The sequence below is a fragment of the Oncorhynchus gorbuscha genome, linkage group LG22 (assembly GCF_021184085.1).
Source record: "Oncorhynchus gorbuscha isolate QuinsamMale2020 ecotype Even-year linkage group LG22, OgorEven_v1.0, whole genome shotgun sequence".
Lineage (NCBI taxonomy): Eukaryota > Metazoa > Chordata > Actinopteri > Salmoniformes > Salmonidae > Oncorhynchus > Oncorhynchus gorbuscha.
Genome location: NC_060194.1, coordinates 46857002 through 46881268, shown reverse-complemented (window position 1 = coordinate 46881268; position 24267 = coordinate 46857002). Strand labels below are relative to the sequence as shown.

The following is a 24267-nucleotide window of genomic DNA, read 5'->3' as shown; positions in this document are numbered from 1 at the left end:
AGGACTGGCCACCCCACATATGCTCTCTCTAATTCTCTCTTTCTTTCTCTCTCTCGGAGGACCTGAGCCCTAGGACCGTGCCCCAGGACTGCCTGACATGATGGCTCCTTGCTGTCCCCAGTCCACCTGACTGTGCTGCTGCTCCAGTTTCAACTGTTCTGCCTTATTGTTATTTGACCATGCTGGTCATTTATGAACATTTGAACATCTTGGTCATGTTCTGTTATAATCTCTACCCGGCACAGCCAGAAGAGGACTGGCCACCCCACATAGCCCGGTTCCTCTCTAGGTTTCTTCCTAGGTTTTGGCCTTTCTAGGGAGTTTTTCCTAGCCACCGTGCTTTTACACCTGCATTGTTTGCTGTTTGGGGTTTTAGGCTGGGTTTCTGTACAGCACTTTGAGATATCAGCTGATGTACGAAGGGCTATATAAATAAATTTGATTTGATTTGATTTGTTCCTAGGCCAGTTAACCCACTGTTCCTAGGCCAGTTAACCCACTGTTCCTAGACAGTTAACCCACTGTTCCTAGACAGTTAACCCACTGTTCCTAGACCAGTTAACCCACTGTTCCTAGGCCGTCGTTGAAAATAAGAATTTGTTCTTCACCGACTTGCCTAGTTTAAATAAAGGTGAACAAAAAAAAATGGTAGGCGATCATATGTCTCTCTATTTTGCGTGGGAATACCTGGGAACAGATTTCTTAAATACAAATCACTTGGAGCTGATTACCTGGTGTTTTTCCAGTTTTTTATTTCCAACAATAAAAAAAAATAAAAGATATATTTTTGAAAGCTTGCGTGCCAAATAAAACCACCCTTGGGCCAAATTCGGCCTGTGGGCCACCAGTTGAGGAACCCTGCAGTAGCTATCAGCATTTTCAGTGTTTAGGAATATTAGTTATTTAGTAGGAATAGCTACTACAGTATATTACCTAGAACGGAGTAATGTATTGGGCATGTATTCTAAGTAGTATGCTAGTGTGGGCACTCAGGGTTAACAGAGAGACCTCAGGGCTGTATTCACACTGGCCACTCAGACAGGGTCAACAGAGAGACCTCTGACAGGAAAGACTCCGTGCTGGGTAATGGCTGGAAGACGTTGAAAAGACTGTTTTCTTTAGCGCCATGATGTCAGAGAAACTCCCCTTCAAAGAAATTGTATGACTCTGAAAAGTTTCCTACGCAAACGCACACACACACAAACATTCTGTACACACACACACAAACTGTACACACACAGACATACACACACTGTACACACACACACACACGTTGATTCAGGGACACATCTGAGCAGCCACCTGCTACCCTGAGGGCCAGTCTGTTTCATGGCAGAGATCTCCTCTGACACACACACACACAAACTCTTTGACTAAACTGAACTCCGACCCACCCCCTGGCAAGAAATTGATGAAAGAAAATATCAAATGACTGCTGTGTGTGTGTGTGTGTGTGTGTGTGTGTGTGTGTGTGTGTGTGTGTGTGTGTGTGTGTGTGTGTGTGTGTGTGTGTGTGTGTGTGTGTGTGTGTGTGTGTGTGTGTGTGTGTGTGTGTGTGTGTGTGTGTGTGTGTGTGTGTGTGTGTGTGTGTGTGTGTGTGTGTGTGTGTGTGTGTGTGTGTGTAGGAAACTTTTCAGAGTCATACAATTTCTTTGAAGGGGAGTTTCTCTGACATCATGGCGATAAAGAAAACAGTGTTTTCAACGTCTTCCAGCCATTACCCAGCACGGAGTCTTTCCTGTCAGACAGAATCTTCCACCATTTAGAACCACCAGAATCAGAACCCTTTCCTTTGTTCAGAACCTCCATTATGTATGCCGTCCATTCTCACGTTGGAACTCTAGAACATGAGAATGCTTCCAATGACACGGAACACTCTCATTTGTTGTCAAACCCTCCTGGTTCCATTATGCATGCTGTGCATCTCCTCTCCTCTCCTCTCCTCCCATTCTCTTCTCTCTTCTCCTCTGGCCTAATCTACCATCTCTCTAACAGTGGTCTGTCGCTTTTAACCAATTATAGAGAGACAGTGTGTATCGCTCTGACTAAATGTCAGACAGTTCAAAGCCGCCTGTCTGTCATGCATACCTCTAAGAGATTCAATTCCCTCCAACTGTAGGAGATTTAACATTCTCACATTCACATTCCCATCATGCATCTTTGGGGAGTCGCTGTGGTAGAGCAGACATCATTGAGGGTTCAAAGAGAAACCAGCCCACTCAGTTACGGATAATTTTGTATCCTGCTGCTTCTAGCTGACAGACACAAACTAGTGCACCATACGAGTGAGTGAAGTTTGGCAGTGAATTAACAAAACACCCCAACATCCAATCTTGATAAAAACACATTAAAACAGATTTCCAAACACGGTGTTCATTACCAATGAATAGGGAGTCAAATTAATGAAATAACAAGCTACCAGGCTATAATCAGACATCATTATGGACCAACCACCTGTCCTGCCTACCAGACTATAATCAGACCTCATTATGGACCAACCACCTGCTCTGCCTACCAGGCTATAATCAGACCTCATTATGGACCAACCACCTGCTCTGCCTACCAGGCTATAATCAGACCTCATTATGGACCAACCACCTATCCTGCCTACTAGACTACCAGGCTATTATCAGATCTCATTATGGACCAACCACCTGCTCTGGCTACCAGACTACCAGGCTATAATCAGACCTCACTATGGACCAACCACCTGTCCTGCCTACCAGACTATAATCAGACCTCATTATGGACCAACCACCTGCTCTGCCTACCAGGCTATAATCAGACCTCATTATGGACCAACCACCTGCTCTGCCTACCAGGCTATAATCAGACCTCATTATGGACCAACCACCTGCTCTGGCTACCAGACTACCAGGCTATAATCAGACCTCACTATGGACCAACCACCTGCTCTGCCTACCAGGCTATAAACAGACCTCATTATGGACCAACCACCTGTCCTGCCTACCAGGCTATAAACAGACCTCATTATGGACCAACCACCTGTCCTGCCTACCAGGCTATAAACAGACCTCATTACCATGTGTTGCTCAGAGTCTCTAAACTAATTTTCTCAATACGGTGGCGGGAGTGACGGGATAACCATGGTAACGCAATACTTACGACGGGGCCTTGGGCACCCTGTGGTCCTTCGCCTCCCTTCAAACCAGCTGGACCCTGGATGGAGAGAACAAGAGAAAAGAGAGAGGAGAGGAGGGTTAGACTGTGTGTGTACATATCTGTGTGTATGAAAGAGAGAGTGTGGCTGAGTAGGTGTGTGTGTGTTTGTGTGTGTGTGAGAGAGAGATAGAAAGAGAAAGAGAGAGAGAGTATGTGTGAGCAAGGACATCGAGGCCTGCCAAAACCATCCACTATTAGATAAAACACAGTCGTAACTCCTGGTCCCAGCCACACGGTCGTAACTCCGGGTCCCAGCCACATGGTCGTAACTCCTAGTCCCAGCCACACGGTCGTAACTCCTGGTCCCAGCCACACGGTCGTAACTCCTGGTCCCAACCACACGGTCGTAACTCCTGGTCCCAACCACACGGTCGTAACTCCTGGTCCCAACCACACGGTCGTAACTCCTGGTCCCAACCACACGGTCGTAACTCCTGGTCCCAACCACACGGTCGTAACTCCTGGTCCCAACCACACGGTCATAACTCCTGGTCCCAACCACACGGTCGTAACTCCTGGTCCCAGCCATACGGTCGTAGTCCCAGCCACACGGTCGTAACTCCGGGTCCCAGCCACATGGTCGTAACTCCTGGTCCCAACCACACGGTCGTAACTCCGGGTCCCAGCCACATGGTCGTAACTCCTAGTCCCAGCCATACGGTCGTAGTCCCAGCCACACGGTCGTAACTCCGGGTCCCAGCCACATGGTCGTAACTCCTGGTCCCAGCCACACAGTCGTAACTCCTAGTCCCAGCCATACGGTCGTAACTCCTGGTCCCAACCACACGGTCATAACTCCTGGTCCCAACCACACGGTCGTAACTCCTGGTCCCAGCCACACGGTCATAACTCCTAGTCCCAACCACACGGTCATAACTCCTAGTCCCAACCACACGGTCGTAACTCCTGGTCCCAACCACACGGTCGTAACTCCTGGTCCCAACCACACGGTCGTAACTCCTGGTCCCAACCACACGGTCATAACTCCTGGTCCCAACCACACGGTCGTAACTCCTGGCCGTCATGGTGGTGACACCAGCAGTACTAGTGGTAGAGGTACCATCTGATTCGTGCTGCTGCTGGCCAGAGGCTGGCAAGGCTTTTGGCTTTTGGTCTAATTGGTCATTTACATTTACACACTGAGCCTCAGCCAAGAAAGACAGAGCCAGAGGGCGGTGGAGCGTGTGTGTGTGTGTGTGTGTGTGTGTGTGTGTGTGTGTGTGTGTGTGTGTGTGTGTGTGTGTGTGTGTGTGTGTGTGTGTGTGTGTGTGTGTGTGTGTGTGTGTGTGTGTGTGTGTGTGTGTGTGTGTGAGTGTGTTCAGCCTAGGTAATAGGTCTCTCCGACTCTGTCTATTAAAGGATCAAGTATGGATGCTACATGTGTGACTACACAAATATGTTGCCTACTTCATATTGAGAGAACGTGTCTATCAACTCTGATTATTTTAATATGGCGAACCTATTAGTAAGTCCATTAGAACGAATATCCTCTAACCCAGAGATGACCTTAACAGCTGGTATATTTCTAGGGAGGTACCAGTACCACGATCATCTGGTATATATCTAGGGAGGTACCAGTACCACGATCAGCTGGTATATATCTAGGGAGGTACCAGTACCACGATCAGCTGGTATATATCTAGGGAGGTACCAGTACCACGATCAGCTGGTATATATCTAGGGAGGTACCAGTACCACGATCAGCTGAAATATATCTAGTGAGGTACCAGTACCACAATCAGCTGGTATATATCTAGGGAGGTACCAGTACCACAATCAGCTGGTATATATCTAGGGAGGTACCAGTACCACGATCAGCTGGTATATATCTAGCGAGGTACCAGTACCACGATCAGCTGGTATATATCTAAGGAGGTACCAGTACCACGATCAGCTCGTATATATCTAGGGAGGTACCAGTACCACAATCAGCTGGTATATATCTAGGGAGGTACCAGTACCACAATCAGCTGGTATATATCTAGGGAGGTACCAGTACCACGATCAGCTGGTATATATCTAGGGAGGTACCAGTACCACGATCAGCTGGTATATATATAGGGAGGTACCAGTACCACAATCAGCTGGTATATATCTAGGGAGGTACCAGTACCACGATCAGCTGGTATATATCTAGGGAGGTACCAGTACCACGATCAGCTGGTATATATCTAGGGAGGTACCAGTACCACGATCAGCTGGTATATATCTAGGGAGGTACCAGTACCATGATCAGCTGGTATATATCTAGGTAGGTACCAGTACCACGATCAGCTGGTATATATCTAGGGAGGTACCAGTACCACGATCAGCTGGTATATATCTAGGGAGGTACCAGTACCACGATCAGCTGGTATATATCTAGGGAGGTACCAGTACCACGATCAGCTGAAATATATCTAGTGAGGTACCAGTACCACAATCAGCTGGTATATATCAAGGGAGGTACCAGTACCACAATCAGCTGGTATATATCTAGGGAGGTACCAGTACCACGGTCAGCTGAAATATATCTAGTGAGGTACCAGTACCACAATCAGCTGGTATATATCTAGGGAGGTACCAGTACCACGATCAGCTGGTATATATCTAGGGAGGTACCAGTACCACGATCAGCTGGTATATATCTAGGGAGGTACCAGTACCACGATCAGCTGGTATATATCTAGGGAGGTACCAGTACCACGATCAGCTGGTATATATCTAGGGAGGTACCAGTACCACGATCAGCGGAAATATATCTAGTGAGGTACCAGTACCACAATCAGCTGGTATATATCTAGGGAGGTACCAGTACCACGATCAGCTGGTATATATCTAGGGAGGTACCAGTACCACGATCAGCTGGTATATATCTAGGGAGGTACCAGTACCACGATCAGCTGGCAGTAATATGGGATCTGATAACAGTCTCTATATACTGTATATGTCCTGATAACAGTCTCTATATACTGTATATGTCCTGATAACAGTCTCTATAGACTGTATATGTCCTGATAACAGTCTCTATAGACTGTATATGTCCTGATAACAGTCTCTATAGACTGTATATGTCCTGATAACAGTCTCTATAGACTGTATATGTCCTGATAACAGTCTCTATAGACTGTATACGTCCTGATAACAGTCTCTATAGACTGTATATGTCCTGATAACAGTCTCTATATACTGTATATGTCCTGATAATAGTCTCTATAGACTGTATATGTCCTGATAATAGTCTCTATAGACTGTATATGTCCTGATAACAGTCTCTATATACTGTATATGTCCTGATAACAGTCTCTATAGACTGTATATGTCCTGATAACAGTCTCTATATACTGTATATGTCCTGATAACAGTCTCTATAGACTGTATATGTCCTGATAACATGTCCTGATATATATAGGGAGGTACCAGTACCACAATCAGCTGGTATATATCTAGGGAGGTACCAGTACCACGATCAGCTGGTATATATCTAGGGAGGTACCAGTACCACGATCAGCTGGTATATATCTAGGGAGGTACCAGTACCACGATCAGCTGGTATATATCTAGGGAGGTACCAGTACCATGATCAGCTGGTATATATCTAGGTAGGTACCAGTACCACGATCAGCTGGTATATATCTAGTACCAGTACCACGATCAGCTGGTATATATCTAGGGAGGTACCAGTACCACGATCAGCTGGTATATATCTAGGGAGGTACCAGTACCACGATCAGCTGAAATATATCTAGTGAGGTACCAGTACCACAATCAGCTGGTATATATCTAGGGAGGTACCAGTACCACAATCAGCTGGTATATATCTAGGGAGGTACCAGTACCACGGTCAGCTGAAATATATCTAGTGAGGTACCAGTACCACAATCAGCTGGTATATATCTAGGGAGGTACCAGTACCACGATCAGCTGGTATATATCTAGGGAGGTACCAGTACCACGATCAGCTGGTATATATCTAGGGAGGTACCAGTACTATCAGCTGGCAGTAATATGGGATCTGATAACAGTCTCTATATACTGTATATGTCCTGATAACAGTCTCTATATACTGTATATGTCCTGATAATAGTCTCTATAGACTGTATATGTCCTGATAATAGTCTCTATAGACTGTATATGTCCTGATAACAGTCTCTATATACTGTATATGTCCTGATAACAGTCTCTATAGACTGTATATGTCCTGATAACAGTCTCTATATACTGTATATGTCCTGATAACAGTCTCTATAGACTGTATATGTCCTGATAACAGTCTCTATATACTGTATATGTCCTGATAACAGTCTCTATAGACTGTATATATAACAGTCTCTATAGACTGTATATGTCCTGATAACAGTCTCTATATACTGTATATGTCCTGATAACAGTCTCTATATACTGTATATGTCCTGATAACAGTCTCTATAGACTGTATATGTCCTGATAACAGTCTCTATAGACTGTATATGTCCTGATAACAGTCTCTATAGACTGTATATGTCCTGATAACAGTCTCTATATACTGTATATGTCCTGATCACAGTCTCTATAGACTGTATATGTCCTGATAACAGTCTCTATAGACTGTATATGTCCTGATAACAGTCTCTATATACTGTATATGTCCTGATAACAGTCTCTATAGACTGTATATGTCCTGATAACAGTCTCTATAGACTGTATATGTCCTGATAACAGTCTCTATAGACTGTATATGTCCTGATAACAGTCTCTATAGACTGTATATGTCCTGATAACAGTCTCTATAGACTGTATATGTCCTGATAACAGTCTCTATAGACTGTATATGTCCTGATAACAGTCTCTATAGACTGTATATGTCCTGATAACAGTCTCTATAGACTGTATATGTCCTGATAACAGTCTCTATATACTGTATATGTCCTGATAACAGTCTCTATAGACTGTATATCTCCTGATAACAGTCTCTATATACTGTATATGTCCTGATAACAGTCTCTATATACTGTATATTTGTTGATAACGTGGTGTTTCCATGGAGATTGCTGTGTAGGTGCAAGGGGAACAGTTCCTTACATTAGCCCCAGGAAGACCTCTCTGTCCAGCGAAGCCCCGGAGCCCGGCTGGGCCAACCTTCCCAGACGTACCCATTGGACCTGGGTCACCCTGGAGGAGAGAGAGAGGAAGACTACATGAGATAGGGTATATCATGACAGACAAAGCCTGTCTATCTCTGTTCTATTCCTGGATCACCCCAGTCTCTATTTCTGTTCTATTCCTGGACCACCCCAGTCTATTCCTGGACCACCCCAGTCTCTATCTCTGTTCTATTCCTGGACCACCCCAGTCTATTCCTGGACCACCCCAGTCTCTATCTCTGTTCTATTCCTGGACCACCCCAGTCTATTCCTGGACCACCCCAGTCTCTATCTCTGTTCTATTCCTGGACCACCCCAATCTCCATCTCTGTTCTATTCCTGGACCACCCCAGTCTCCATCTCTGTTCTATTCCTGGACCACCCCAGTCTCTATCTCTGTTCTATTCCTGGACCACCCCAGTCTCTATCTCTTTTCTATTCCTGGACCACCCCAGTCTCTATCTCTGTTCTATTCCTGGACCACCCCAGTCTCTATCTCTGTTCTATTCCTGGACCACCCCAGTCTCTATCTCTGTTCTATTCCTGGACCACCCCAGTCTCTATCTCTGTTCTATTCCTGGACCACCCCAGTCTCTATCTCTGTTCTATTCCTGGACCACCCCAGTCTCTATCTCTGTTCTATTCCTGGACCACCCCAGTCTCTATCTCTTTTCTATTCCTGGACCACCCCAGTCTCTATCTCTGTTCTATTCCTGGACCACCCCAGTCTCTATCTCTGTTCTATTCCTGGACCACCCCAGTCTCTATCTCTGTTCTATTCCTGGACCACCCCAGTCTCTATCTCTGTTCTATTCCTCTACCACCCCAGTCTCTATCTCTGTTCTATTCCTGGACCACCCCAGTAACTATCTCTGTTCTATTCCTGGACCATAATGGTGTTTGTTCTTAACTGTGGTATTTCACCCAGTAGATATTGGAGTTAACCAAAATTGGGTTTGTTTTTAGAATTCTATTTGTGTCTGTGTAATCTGAGGGAAATATGTGTCTCTAATATGGTCATACATTGGGCAGGAGGTTAGGAAGTGCAGCTCAGTTTCCACCTCATTTTGTGGGCTGTGTGCACAGCCTGTTTTCTCCTGAGAGCCAGGTCTATCTACGGCGGCCTTTCTCAATAGCAAGGCTATGCTCACTGAGTCTGTACATAATCAAAGCTTTCCTTAAGTTTGGGTCAGTCACAGTGGTCAGGTATTCTGCCACTGTGTACTCTCTGTTTAGGGCCAAATAGCATTCTAGTTTGCTCTGTTTTTTTGTTGATTCTTTCCAATGTGTCAAGTAATTCTCTTTTCTATTCTCATGATTTGGTTTGGTCTAATTGTGCAACTGTTCTGGGGCTCTGAGGGGTGTGTTTGTGTTTGTGAACAGAGCCCCAGGACCAGCTTGCTAAGGGGACTCTTCTCCAGGTTCATCTCTCTGTAGGTGATGGTTTTGTTATGGAAGGTTTGGGAATCACTTCCTTTTAGGTGGTTGTGGAATTGAACCTCCACACATGTCATTTATCTCTTACTTTGCACTCAGAACATCATAAGATTCTGTTTCACCTACTCCACTTACTCCACCTACTCCACATTGGCAATCTGAATGTCAAATCTAATCGTCATCATCTTCAATGAGCATATTTTAAAAGAGCATCTTGGAAAATAACCTGTTGCTATTTTCATGAAATCTATTCTCAAGATTTTTGGAAATTAGTGTACATTGTTAGATATGTGCCATTAGGTTTTCCATGACAAGAGTAAGTGTTGTTGTTCATTGTTCCTATTCTGGCATTTCAATAGACAAAGCCCAGTTGTGATTGTGTTTTCAACCCCACCCCCCATTTTCTTCATAAAATGCTCTGGCCGGGTGAGACCATTGTCGAGTCATAGGGGAGTTTGTTTACCTTTCCTCCTTCTTTCCCAGCAGATCCAGGTAAACCTTGCTCTCCGGGGGGTCCAGGGGAACCAGGGTGTCCTCTCTCTCCGATGCCGCCGGTCTCTCCCGTTGGTCCCTGTCAGACAGACACAACACCAGATTTACATACTGTGTCACATGTTTATGCTTATTAGATGACAGTAAACTAATAATTCAAAGGTTTTCAAGTAAATGTTTTACATCATTTAGTGTGTGAATGATTACAGGTTAATTTCCCTAGTGTCCTGATAAACATGTTTAGTGTGTAGTGTGTGGGCCTACCTGAGGTCCTACAACTCCTCCAGGCCCAGGTGGGCCAGTCTTTCCCTGGAAACCTGTCTCTCCTCTCTGCCCAGGGTGACCAGGCATTCCGTCTTTACCAGGGGGCCCCTGAGGGAGATGAGATGGACAGGTTAGGTTAATAGGGACCACATTGCTGAAGTAGAATGACACTGTAATGCATACTGTAGTACCATCAGCTATTTTAAAGGAGAGATAAGGGCCCATAGGTAAGGGACCTTAGGTCCTGGGAAGGGTACATAGGTTAGGGCCCTTAGGTTCTGGGAAGGGTACATAGGTTAGGGCCCTTAGATTCTGGGAAGGCTACATAGGTTAGGGCCCTTAGGTTCTGGGAAGGGTACATAGGTTAGGGCCCTTAGGTTCTGGGAAGGGTACATAGGTTAGGGCCCTTAGGTTCTGGGAAGGGTACATAGGTAAGGGCCCTTAGGTTCTGGGAAGGGTACATAGGTAAGGGCCCTTAGCTTCTGGGAAGGTTACATAGGTTAGGGCCCTTAGGTTCTGGGAAGGGTACTTAAGTTAGGGCCCTTAGGTTCTGGGAAGTGTACATAGGTTAGGGCCCTTAGGCTCTGGGAAGGGTACATAGGTTAGGGCCCTTAGGTCCTGGGAAGGGTACATAGGTTAGGTCCCTTAGGTCCTGGGAAGGGTACTTACGTTTGGGCCCTTAGGACCTGGGAAGCCGACTGGCCCCTGGGGTCCTTGAGGTCCCTGTGATAAAAGAAGAAAAAATGAACATCCTTAATCTTCAACCTCCTCCCAATGGCCTCCAAACTAAAACCATCCTTTATCCTCACACCTCATCCCAATGGCCTCCAAACTAAAATCATCCTTTATCCTCACACCTCCTCCCAATGGCCTCCAAACTAAAATCATCCTTTATCCTCACACCTCATCCCAATGGCCTCCAAACTAAAATCATCCTTTATCCTCACACCTCCTCCCAATGGCCTCCAAACTAAAATCATCCTTTATCCTCACACCTCCTCCCAATGGCCTCCAAACTAAAATCATCCTTTATCCTCAACCTCCACCCAATGGCCTTCAAACTAAAACCATCCTTTATCCTCACACCTCATCCCAATGGCCTCCAAACTAAAATCATCCTTTATCCTCACACCTCCTCCCAATGGCCTCCAAACTAAAACCAATCTTAATCCTCAACCTCCTCCCAATGGGCTCCAAACTAAAAAATCTCCGCAGATTCTTTGCAATAGAACAGAATATATATATTTAGTACTCACTCTCTCTCCTGATCCACCGGGAGGTCCGTCGTTGCCTGATGTTCCCTGTGGAGCAGACAAACACAGTCAGATATAGGCTGGAGAGATGGGTGGGAATCTTCGGCATTGTCCTTGACTGCTTCAGGTCATATCTTTGTGGCAGATGTTCCTCAGTGAGCACGGGTGGTTCTGTATCACCCCAAATACTATTTTCACTATTGTGTCCCTCAGGCCCCCCCCCCCCCTGTATATCCTTCCTCTTGGTGACATCAACCACAATCATAGCATTCCGTTTCGCTGATATGCGGATGACACACAGCTCTATGTACAAATGAGACCCAGTGACCAAGCTAGCGTAGCTACTCTTCACAAGTGAAGAGATGACCCTTCCAGAGTCTAGGTTGAAAACTAAAGGAGACCGGGCATTTTCCATTAGGGCCACTAGACTGTGGAATGGTCTGCCAGAGATCAGGCTTGCAGACCCAGTGCCTCTTATTAAATCCCTGCTGAGCATATAATTTTAGAAAGCTATTTAAAATCTTACATTAAAATAATCTATCTTTTTTTATTAATTTCTCCTTCTTATTGTTTTTCTTTCTTTGTTAGTACTTTTATATAATTGTATTACTTTATGATGTGATGCACTTTCTTACTAGTATTGAAAAGCGCTACACAAATAAAGTTATTAGTATTATTATTATTATTATAATATTGTAAAGTAGGCCCGGGTCAAATCATGTTAAATACTTTCAAACATCTGAGCTGTACTTGATGTAATTTGCCATGTATTCATAGAACCAAATGTTTCTAGAAGATGTTTCTGGATGGGTCATCATCCTGGTTAGGTGACGCTTATCTTCTACCCGACTTAGAGACGGATATAAACTGACCTTAGCACCTGGTTTTCCAGTTGGTCCTCTGGCACCTCTTCCACCACGGGGACCCTAGATTACAGGAACACAGAGATGACCAATCATCATCATAGCAACTCAGAGATGGTGTTGTGTTAGAAGAGAGAGAATAGACTGCGGATCGACTGATGAGTTTTCAGGTTCTTACCGTTGGGCCACGTTGTCCTCTGGGTCCAGATTTACCAGCGATACCCTGAAAAACACCACACAACCACACAAACATCTTTATTCGTGAGACCTGGGGGGTCTCAAACAAACAATCAAACGTGATATAATATAAGAGAAATAGAAAGGATACATTGACTATATATATTGACTGATAAACATGAGGTAAACAGTAATTACAGATGAATCTATACACACAAGGTTAAGATCATTCGAACACACTATAGCAGACAGACGGACTGCTCTGTGGACGAATAAGATACAGCAATCTGCAACATCTTTTAGAGAAATACATCTGAAAATCAGAGCGCGCGGTGAGTTGACATATACCCACATTACCCAGAGTTACTTAAAGTTGACATATACCCACATTACCCAGAGTTCCTTAAAGTTGACATATACCCACATTACCCAGAGTTCCTTAAAGTTGACATATACCCACATTACCCAGAGTTCCTTAAAGTTGACATATACCCACATTACCCAGAGTTCCTTAAAGTTGACATATACCCACATTACCCAGAGTTCCTTAAAGTTGACATATACCCACATTACCCAGAGTTACTTAAAGTTGACATATACCCACATTACCCAGAGTTCCTTAAAGTTGACATATACCCACATTACCCAGAGTTCCTTAAAGTTGACATATACCCACATTACCCAGAGTTCCTTAAAGTTGACATATACCCACATTACCCAGAGTTACTTAAAGTTGACATATACCCACATTACCCAGAGTTCCTTAAAGTTGACATATACCCACATTACCCAGAGTTCCTTAAAGTTGACATATACCCACATTACCCAGAGTTCCTTAAAGTTGACATATACCCACATTACCCAGAGTTCCTTAAAGTTGACATATACCCACATTACCCAGAGTTCCTTAAAGTTGACATATACCCACATTACCCAGAGTTCCTTAAAGTTGACATATACCCACATTACCCAGAGTTCCTTAAAGTTGACATATACCCACATTACCCAGAGTTACTTAAAGTTGACATATACCCACATTACCCAGAGTTCCTTAAAGTTGACATATACCCACATTACCCAGAGTTACTTAAAGTTGACATATACCCACATTACCCAGAGTTCCTTAAAGTTGACATATACCCACATTACCCAGAGTTCCTTAAAGTTGACATATACCCACATTACCCAGAGTTACTTAAAGTTGACATATACCCACATTACCCAGTGTTCCTTAAAGTTGACATATACCCACATTACCCAGAGTTCCTTAAAGTTGACATATACCCACATTACCCAGAGTTCCTTAAAGTTGACAGCGTGACCTGCCTGTCAGCTCTGGCATATCGGCTCCTGATGTGTCTAGGGGTAATGTCCCAAATGGCACTCTATTCCCTATTTAGTGCACTAGGTCCCCATAGATCCCTGGTGTAAAGTAGTGCACTAAATAGGGAACAGGGTGCCATTTGGGATGTAGACTAAGTGTCTGTCTACTTCTCACTCCTCACCGTTTGTCTGTCTGTCTGTTTGAGAGGAAAGGAGACTCTTTTACCAATTCCCTCTCCCCCTTCTTACCCCCCTCCCCTCTCCTCCCCTCTCCTCCTCTCTTCTCCTCTCTCCCTCCCCTCTCCTCCCTCCTCTCATCCTCTCTTCACTGGACTCCTGCTGGGCAGTGCTAGACTTCGATGTTCCACTCCACTTCCCCTACTATTGAGTTGTACTGACTTGATTATTTACTTTGGCAGTAGTTCTTGAATTGACTTGTCCTACTTTACTTTGGCAGTAGTTCTTCTTGACGCTACTTGTCCTACTTTACTTTGACAGTAGTCCTTCTTGAATCTACTTGGAGGTTAAGGAATGTAATTCCACAAGAGTATTTCAGACTGGTGTCATAGAGGTGTCCTGGCTAAATTCCCAATCTGGCCCTCAAACCATCACGGTCACCTAATAATCCCCAGTTTGCAATTGGCTCATTCATCCCCCCCTCCTCTCCCCTGTAACTATTCCCTAGGTCGTTGCTGCAAATGAGAACGTGTTCTCAGTCAACTTACCTGGTAAAATAACGGATCAATAAATACTTAAAAGAGGGTGAAGAGACATGTTACGAGACATGGAATGATCTAAAGAGCCTCACCCTTCCTCCTTTCTCTCCGTTGGAGCCAAGGAATCCAGGGAAGCCACTGGAGCCCTGTGAACGGAGAGGTGGTTTGAGAACAGAAGGAACTATACAGGGATAGTTAGAGAGATGAAGAAGAGAAATGGATAGAGAGATGAAGAAGAGAGAGGAATGGAGAGATGAAGAGAGATGGATAGAGAGATGAAGAAGAGAGATGGATAGAGAGATGAAGAAGAGAGAGGAATGGAGAGTTGAAGAAGAGAGAGGAATGGAGAGATGAAGAAGAGAGATGGATAGAGAAATGAAGAAGAGAGATGGATAGAGAGAGGAAGAAGAGAGACGGACAGAGAGAGGAAGAGCGGACAGGAATAGATACTACATTTCAAGTGACCTCTGTCCAATCTAATCAAGCCTCACACAGAATAGAAAGGGACACAGGGCTAAAAGAGTCTCGCTGAAAAAGCTAAGAGGCGCTAGCTAGTTAGCACACAGTTAGAAACAAAGACATATGAGAGAAAGACGAGGTTGATCCTGTTTGCAACACATCAGCCGTTTAGCTGTTGCCACATTGACGGCCATCACAATACCAGTCCAATAAACCACCCGGCAAAGTGCTCCCTTTGGCATGATAATTACCCTCTTGACTAAAGAATGAAACCCATAGGAGTTTACCAATGTGGTATCCCTTCAAGTAGTATTGAAAATACAGATACATTAAGAAAAAGAGTTATACCCTGACCACTATATTATTCAATCGTTGCACTAACACGGCTCGTGCGAGCCAACCAGCATCTGCGTTGCCAAGGACTAAAATAGAAGTCAGTTCTATTTGTGACGCAGATCACGCTGCAAGTCCTGCCTCTCCCACCTCCTCATTGGTTCATAGAAGAAGGTACCCACGTGCCAACTCCTCATTGGTTTTTAACCACGTGGGTGACTGAAAGACGAACGAGGTCGGTGGCAGTAATGCACCTAATTTATGACAGTGGCCAATCACAATATAAAGTCAAGAGGAGAAAAAGCCTGGAAGGAGGAGAGATGACTAGAACCGATTTGGTTTACTGTTTTATGTGTGGATTAAAGGACCTTGTGCATTTCAGGTGAAATAATAACTCAATGTTTATATCCCAGGGCAAATTAGCTAGCAACAGCAAGCTAAGTAACTAAATTGCCATACATGTTTAATGCTTTTCAACTTGTCCCCAAATTAATATAATTAGTTCAGAGTTTGTTAAGATATTTCATCCTGCGTGTTATGATTGCGTTTGGTGTGGGGGGACAATACACCCGGTTTGGGTTCCGTGTTATAGTGGATGTGCTTCCTAGCACATAGACATGCTCTCTCATACAGTGAATACATCTGTCTACCTGTGTATGTGTGTGTCACGAATCACGGTGCTCTTCCTGTTCGCTCAGCGGTCGTCGTCGCCGGCCTACTAGCTGCCATCGATTCCCTGTCCTTTTGTTTCTGTTAGTTGGGTCTAATTAGTTACACCTGTTTTGAGGTTAGTTTTTGTTTGTAGACTATTTAAGGGCACGAGGCCCGCTGGTTATTGTGCGGGTTTGTTCTCTGTTTAATTGGTTATACCTGTTTTGAGGTTAGTTTTTGTTTGTAGACTATTTCAGGGCACGAGGCCCGCTGGTTATTGTGCGGGTTTGTTCTCTGTTTAATTGGTTATACCTGTTTTGAGGTTAGTTTTTGTTTGTAGACTATTTAAGGGCACGAGGCCCGCTGGTTATTGTGCGGGTTTGTTCTCTGTTTAATTGGTTATACCTGTTTTGAGGTTAGTTTTTGTTTGTAGACTATTTCAGGGCACGAGGCCCGCTGGTTATTGTGCGGGTTTGTTCTCTGTTTAATTGGTTATACCTGTTTTGAGGTTAGTTTTTGTTTGTAGACTATTTCAGGGCACGAGGCCCGCTGGTTATTGTGCGGGTTTGTTCTATGTTTAATTGGTGATGGTTGATTATTGTGATCTCTATTTTTCCGGACAGTTTTAGTCCTGTTTATTTGGACGGGTTGTTTCATGTCGTGTTTTGCATGTTTGTTTTTCCGCTGTCGTTGGAATAAAAGATCCACGTACGGAATGACCTGCTCTCTGCTCTCGACTCCTCCTCCCACCTGCTCTCTGCTCTCGACTCCTCCTCCCACCATTCATACAAGTCATAACAGTGTGACTGTGCTATTTGTGAGGACAGTGACTGTGCTATTTGTGAGGGCAGTGACTGTGCTATTTGTGAGGACAGTGAATGCTAATTGTGAGGGCAGTGACTGTGCTATTTGTGAGGGCAGTGACTGTGCTATTTGTGAGGGCAGTGACTGTGCTATTTGTGAGGGCAGTGACTGTGCTATTTGTGAGGGCAGTGACTGTGCTATTTGTGAGGACAGTGAATGCTAATTGTGAGGGCAGTGACTGTGCTATTTGTGAGGGCAGTGACTGTGCTATTTGTGAGGGCAGTGACTGTGCTATTTGTGAGGGCAGTGACTGTGCTATTTGTGAGGGCAGTGACTGTGCTATTTGTGAGGGCAGTGACTGCTAATTGTGAGGACAGTGACTGTGCTATTTGTGAGGGCAGTGACTGTGCTATTTGTGAGGGCAGTGACTGTGCTATTTGTGAGGGCAGTGACTGTGCTATTTGTGAGGGCAGTGACTGTGCTATTTGTGAGGACAGTGACTGTGCTATTTGTGAGGACAGTGACTGTGCTATTTGTGAGGACAGTGACTGTGCTATTTGTGAGGACAGTGACTGTGCTATTTGTGAGGACAGTGACTGTGCTATTTGTGAGGACAGTGACTGTGCTATTTGTGAGGACAGTGACTGTGCTATTTGTGAGGACAGCATTAAGAAAAACAATGGCGACAGCTAGGAAGGGAGAAGGATCTCTTTGGCTTAATTATTTTTTATCACATCGTTGCAAGTTCTGCTAAACTAAACATTGAGAAAAGGGGAAAAGAGGAGGAGGAGAAGGAGAGGAGAGGGGATAAGAGGAGGAGAGGAGGGGTGAAGAGGAGGAGGGGAGAGGAGAAGAGGAGAGGAAGGATAAGAGAAGAAAGGAGAGCTGGAAAAGGCAGGAGAGAAGGAGAGGAGGAGAGGAGAGGAGAAGAGGAAAAGATAGCAGCCAAGTTTGATTTGCACTCCACTCACAAGACAGACAAAGCGATTGCCAATAGCTTGGTGAATTAACACTGGGAGAAAGCTGTTAACAGAGACTGCCAGAGCCACGCAGCAAGAAAAATAACCCTCAGTCACTTGTTTACAGAGGGAAGAAAAGGGAGAGGTTGAATCAACTCCAAACCTCGGCGAACTACCTTTTCATACACTATGAACATTTCTAAATGAAGATGTTTTCTTTATTTCCTAATCAGGGACTGGTTTCTGAATCACTCTGTTTAATCAAACATTCCCCCGGGGCATAGTGACTGAATCACTCTGTTTAGTCAAACAATCCTCCGGGGCATAGTGACTGAATCACTCTGTTTAATCAAACATTCCTCCGGGGCATAGTGACTGAATCACTCTGTTTAGTCAAACAATCCTCCGGGGCATAGTGACTGAATCACTCTGTTTAATCAAACATTCCTCCGGGGCATAGTGACTGAATCACTCTGTTTAGTCAAACAATCCTCCGGGGCATAGTGACTGAATCACTCTGTTTAGTCAAACATTCCTCCGGGGCATAGTGACTGAATCACTCTGTTTAATCAAACATTCCCCCGGGGCATAGTGACTGAATCACTCTGTTTAGTCAAACATTCCCCCGGGGCATAGTGACTGAATCACTCTGTTTAATCAACTGTTCCACTGACATATTGTCTGTCCCAAAGTGACAGGGGTGTCTGTCCCAAAGTGACAGGGGTGTCTGTCCCAAAGTGACAGGGGTGTCTGTCCCAAGTGACAGGGGTGTCTGTCCCAAAGTGACAGGGGTGTCTGTCCTAAAGTGACAGGGGTGTCTGTCCCAAAGTGACAGGGGTGTCTGTCCCAAGTGACAGGGGTGTCTGTCCCAAAGTGACAGGGGTGTCTGTCCTAAAGTGACAGGGGTGTCTGTCCCAAAGTGACAGGGGTGTCTGTCCTAAAGTGACAGGGGTGTCTGTCCCAAAGTGACAGGGGTGTCTGTCCAAAAGTGACAGGGGTGTCTGTCCCAAAGTGACAGGGGTGTCTGTCCCAAAGTGACAGGGGTGTCTATCCCAAAGTGACAGGGGTGTCGGTCCTAAAGTGGAACCCTATTCACTTGATAGTGCAATAATTTTAACCAGGGCCCAAAAGGCTGGTTCATAAATACAGGAAGGAGTATGGACACGTGATGACATCAGCAGATGCCTCATTGGATAACTCAGGATGAGTGGAAGATGGGTAGGAGGAAGAGTCAGCAATATAAACACACACACGCATTCACTCACTCAATTACTTACACCACACACACACACACACACACACACACACACACACACACACACACACACACACACACACACACACACACACACACACACACACACACACACACACACACACACACACACACACACACACACACACACACACACACACACACTCAATTACTTACACACACACATTCACTCACTCAATTACTCACACACACACACACACACACACACACACACACACACACACACACACACACACACACACACACACACACACACACACACACACACACACACACACACACACACACACACACACACATGCACTCACTCAATTACTTACACACACGCATTCACTCACTCAATTACTCACACACACACACACACACACACACACACACACACACACACACACACACACACACACACACACACACACACACACACACACACACACACACACACACACACACACACACATTCACTCACTCACACTTACACACACACACACACACACACACACACACACACACACACACACACACACACACACACACACACACACACACACACACACACACACACACACACACACACACACACACACACACACACACACACACACACACACACACACACACACACACACACACACACACACACACACACACACACACACACACACACACACACACACACACACACACACACACACGCATTCACTCACTCAATTACTTACACACACACACACACACACTCATACACACACACACACGCATTCACTCACTCAATTACTTACACACACACACACTCATACATATACCAGCACGCACACACTCAAGGACACACACAGCCACGCGCACACACACACTTATACACACACACACGCATTCACTCACTCAATTACTTACACACACACACACTCATACATATACCAGCACGCACACACTCAAGGACACACACAGGCACGCGCACACACACACACACCATGTTTTCACATACCTTAGGTCCTTGTCTTCCTGGGTAACCGGGTAACCCGGGGACACCAAGTTTACCCTACACAACAACAAAGACAATACAGGTTCTTAAAAACAGATCAAGATAGAGAGGATAGTGGTAGTTTTTTAGTTTTAGTGATAGTGACGATCGTGATTGTGATGGGTCAGTACCTTCTCTCCAGCCGACCCGATGGGGCCAACCTCTCCGTTGGGGCCAGAACGACCTTTGGGGCCTTCAGGTCCGTCTTCACCTCTGGTTCCTAGGACACCGAGCTCTCCCTTGTCTCCCTTGATGCCCATGTCACCCTTGAAACCTGGAAAACCATCCTCTCCCTGAAAAAACACAGGAAATAGAAATACATGCATTTTTTTCACTGAGCAGTGGGTTGTCTTGGACTATTATAGAATATCACCGTCATATTAACAGTGGCAAACTACCTTTAATAATTTAAAACGTTTTTTTTTAAAAAGCAAACTCTTTAAAAAAAAATGTTTTTAGATGAGCAGCCAGGCATTATATGCATATGCTGTAAACTTGGGTGATAAATGGTGACATCTAGTGGTAAGCATGGTGAATTGCAGAGTTCCAGAATATTGTCATCTCCTGACATCATCCGGTCAGACCTGAGAATGCAGTTGGCTTGTGTTTCTCATCAACCCTTAACAACCCTTGTACAGAATATGGTGCAGACCGCAATTCGGGGCGTTTCTTAATCTTTGTGTTCCCTGATATTGAGGAAATGCCCATTGATACAATGCCATTGATCAGTTACGGCGTAACTGATGTTTTCTCGACACAGATTACTTGTTTATATGGCAGGTTAGGAGACTGATGTTAAGGTGAGGAAAAGGGTTAGGCTTAGCTACAATGCTACAGTTAACCCACTGTTCCTCTGAACAAGGCAGTTAACCCACTGTTCCTAGACAGTTAACCCACTGTTCCTAGACCAGTTAACCCACTGTTCCTAGACGAGTTAACACACTGTTCCTCTGAACAAGGCAGTTAACCCACTGTTCCTAGACGAGTTAACACACTGTTCCTAGACCAGTTAACCCACTGTTCCTAGACCAGTTACCCCACTGTTCCTAGACCAGTTAACCCACTGTTCCTAGACCAGTTAACCCACTGTTCCTAGACCAGTTAACCCACTGTTCCTCTGAACAAGGCAGTTAACCCACTGTTCCTAGACCAGTTAACCCACTGTTCCTAGACCAGTTAACCCACTGTTCCTAGACCAGTTAACCCACTGTTCCTCTGAACAAGGCAGTTAACCCACTGTTCCTAGACCAGTTAACCCACTGTTCCTAGACCAGTTAACCCACTGTTCCTAGACCAGTTAACCCACTGTTCCTAGACCAGTTAACCCACTGTTCCTAGACCAGTTAACCCACTGTTCCTAGACCAGTTAACCCACTGTTCCTAGACCAGTTAACCCACTGTTCCTAGACCAGTTAACCCACTGTTCCTAGGACGTCAATGAAAATAAGAATTTGTTCTTTAACGGACATGACTAGTAACAAAGTAAAAAATGATGACTAGAGAGGAAAACCGAAGAGACATTAGATAGATTAACAAGCTGGAACGTTTAGAGCAGCTGGGAACTACAATGGCAGCCAATCAATCTACTATCAGATCACAGCCAATCAAACACATTCTCCTTCATTCCAGCTGAACGTCCTACACCCCATCACTACCCAAATGAGCTGAAGCCTTTCAAGCCTGATAGACATTTAAGTGGTTTTCAGATCTGCCTGCTAAAAAGGCTTGACAAAAAATAGTGTGGAATGACAAATATGAGACATGTCTTTTGTCCCAAAATGGCACACTATGCACTACATTTGACCAGAGCCACGTGGGTAGTAGTGCACTATATAGGGAATATGGTGCCATTTTGGGACGCACATATGATGAAGATAGAAGTAGACATTTCCCGTCTGACCACTGATTCAGGGCCAGATATTAGCTTATCCCCCCCATAATGGTTTAGGTTATGATTGAACGTTGGGTAATCCTCGATCTGTGGTTGAGAACCACAGAACACAAATATGACATGCTAAAGAAGACACTGGCGTTGCTTACCTTTTCTCCTCCACCGCCTTTAAGACCTCTGACGCCCTCAGCACCCTGTAGGAGGGAGCAGAGGATCAAAGACGACTCAACACTACATGAGATGTATACTGTAAGAATGTTTAATAGATATATACTGTAAGAATGTTTAATAGATATATACTGTAAGAATGTTTAATAGATATATACTGTAAGAATGTTTAATAGATATATACTATAAGAATGTTTAATAGATATATACTATAAGAATATTTAATACATATATACTATAAAAATGTTTCATATATATATACATATATACTATAAGAATGTTTAATACATATATACTATAAGAATGTTTCATATATATATATATATATATACTATAAGAATGTTTCATATATATATACATATATACTATAATAATATTTAATAGATATATACTATAAGAATGTTTAATAGATATATACTATAATAATATTTAATAGATATATACTATAAGAATGTTTAATAGATATATACTATAATAATATTTAATAGATATATACTATAAGAATGTTTAATAGATATATACTATAATAATATTTAATAGATATATACTATAAGAATGTTTCATATATATACATATATACTATAAGAATGTTTCATATATATATACATATATACTATAAGAATGTTTAATAGATATATACTATAATAATATTTAATAGATATATACTATAAGAATGTTTAATAGATATATACTGTAAGAATGTTTAATAGATATATACTGTAAGAATGTTTAATAGATATATATATATATATACTATAAGAATATTTAACAGATATATACTATAAGAATATTTAATATATATATATACTGTAAGAATGTTTAATAGATATATACTATAAGAATGTTTAATAGATATATACTGTAAGAATGTTTAATAGATATATACTGTAAGAATGTTTAATAGATATATACTGTAAGAATGTTTAATAGATATATATACTATAAGAATGTTTAATAGATATATACTGTAAGAATGTTTAATAGATATATACTGTAAGAATGTTTAATAGATATATACTATAAGAATGTTTCATATATATATATATATATATATATATATATATATACTATAAGAATATTTAATATATATATACTGTAAGAATGTTTCATATATAGATACTATAAGAATATTTAATAGATATATACTATAAGAATATTTAATAGATATATACTCTAAGAATATTTAACAGATATATACTATAAGAATATTTAATATATATATATACTATAAGAATATTTAATATATATATATACTGTAAGAATGTTTAATAGATATATACTATAAGAATGTTTCATATATATATATACATATATACTATAAGAATATTTAACAGATATATACTATAAGAATATTTAATATATATATACTGTAAGAATGTTTCATATATAGATACTATAAGAATATTTAATAGATATATACTATAAGAATATTTAATAGATATATACTATAAGAATATTTAACAGATATATACTATAAGAATATTTAATATATATATACTGTAAGAATGTTTCATATATAGATACTATAAGAATATTTAATAGATATATACTATAAGAATATTTAATAGATATATACTATAAGAATATTTAATAGATATATACTATAAGAATATTTAATAGATATATACTATAAGAATATTTAATATATATACTGTAAGAATATTTAATAGATATATACTGTAAGAATGTTTAATAGATATATACTGTAAGAATGTTTAATAGATATATACTGTAAGAATGTTTAATAGATATATACTATAAGAATGTTTAATAGATATATATACTATAAGAATATTTAATAGATATATACTGTAAGAATGTATAATAGATATATACTATAAGAATGTTTAATAGATATATATACTATAAGAATATTTAATAGATATATACTGTAAGAATGT

The 24267-nt window shown here is 42.6% G+C and overlaps 1 protein-coding gene across 3 annotated transcripts in view; it reads right to left on the bottom strand.

The window, feature by feature from the left end:
* The window catches only part of LOC124009864 (collagen alpha-1(XI) chain-like), a 438047-nt gene that overhangs the window by 45104 nt on the left and 368676 nt on the right, over positions 1 to 24267 (bottom strand). For all 3 annotated transcript variants that reach the window (XM_046322075.1, XM_046322074.1, XM_046322073.1), the window contains 12 exons: positions 22348 to 22392; positions 20439 to 20600; positions 20272 to 20325; positions 14903 to 14956; positions 12773 to 12817; positions 12604 to 12657; positions 11735 to 11779; positions 11148 to 11201; positions 10479 to 10586; positions 10186 to 10293; positions 8224 to 8313; positions 3127 to 3180 (listed from right to left, as the gene is read on the bottom strand). In XM_046322075.1, the coding sequence (XP_046178031.1) occupies positions 3127 to 3180; positions 8224 to 8313; positions 10186 to 10293; positions 10479 to 10586; positions 11148 to 11201; positions 11735 to 11779; positions 12604 to 12657; positions 12773 to 12817; positions 14903 to 14956; positions 20272 to 20325; positions 20439 to 20600; positions 22348 to 22392 (873 nt within the window). The remainder of the gene's footprint in view (positions 1 to 3126; positions 3181 to 8223; positions 8314 to 10185; positions 10294 to 10478; positions 10587 to 11147; positions 11202 to 11734; positions 11780 to 12603; positions 12658 to 12772; positions 12818 to 14902; positions 14957 to 20271; positions 20326 to 20438; positions 20601 to 22347; positions 22393 to 24267) is intronic.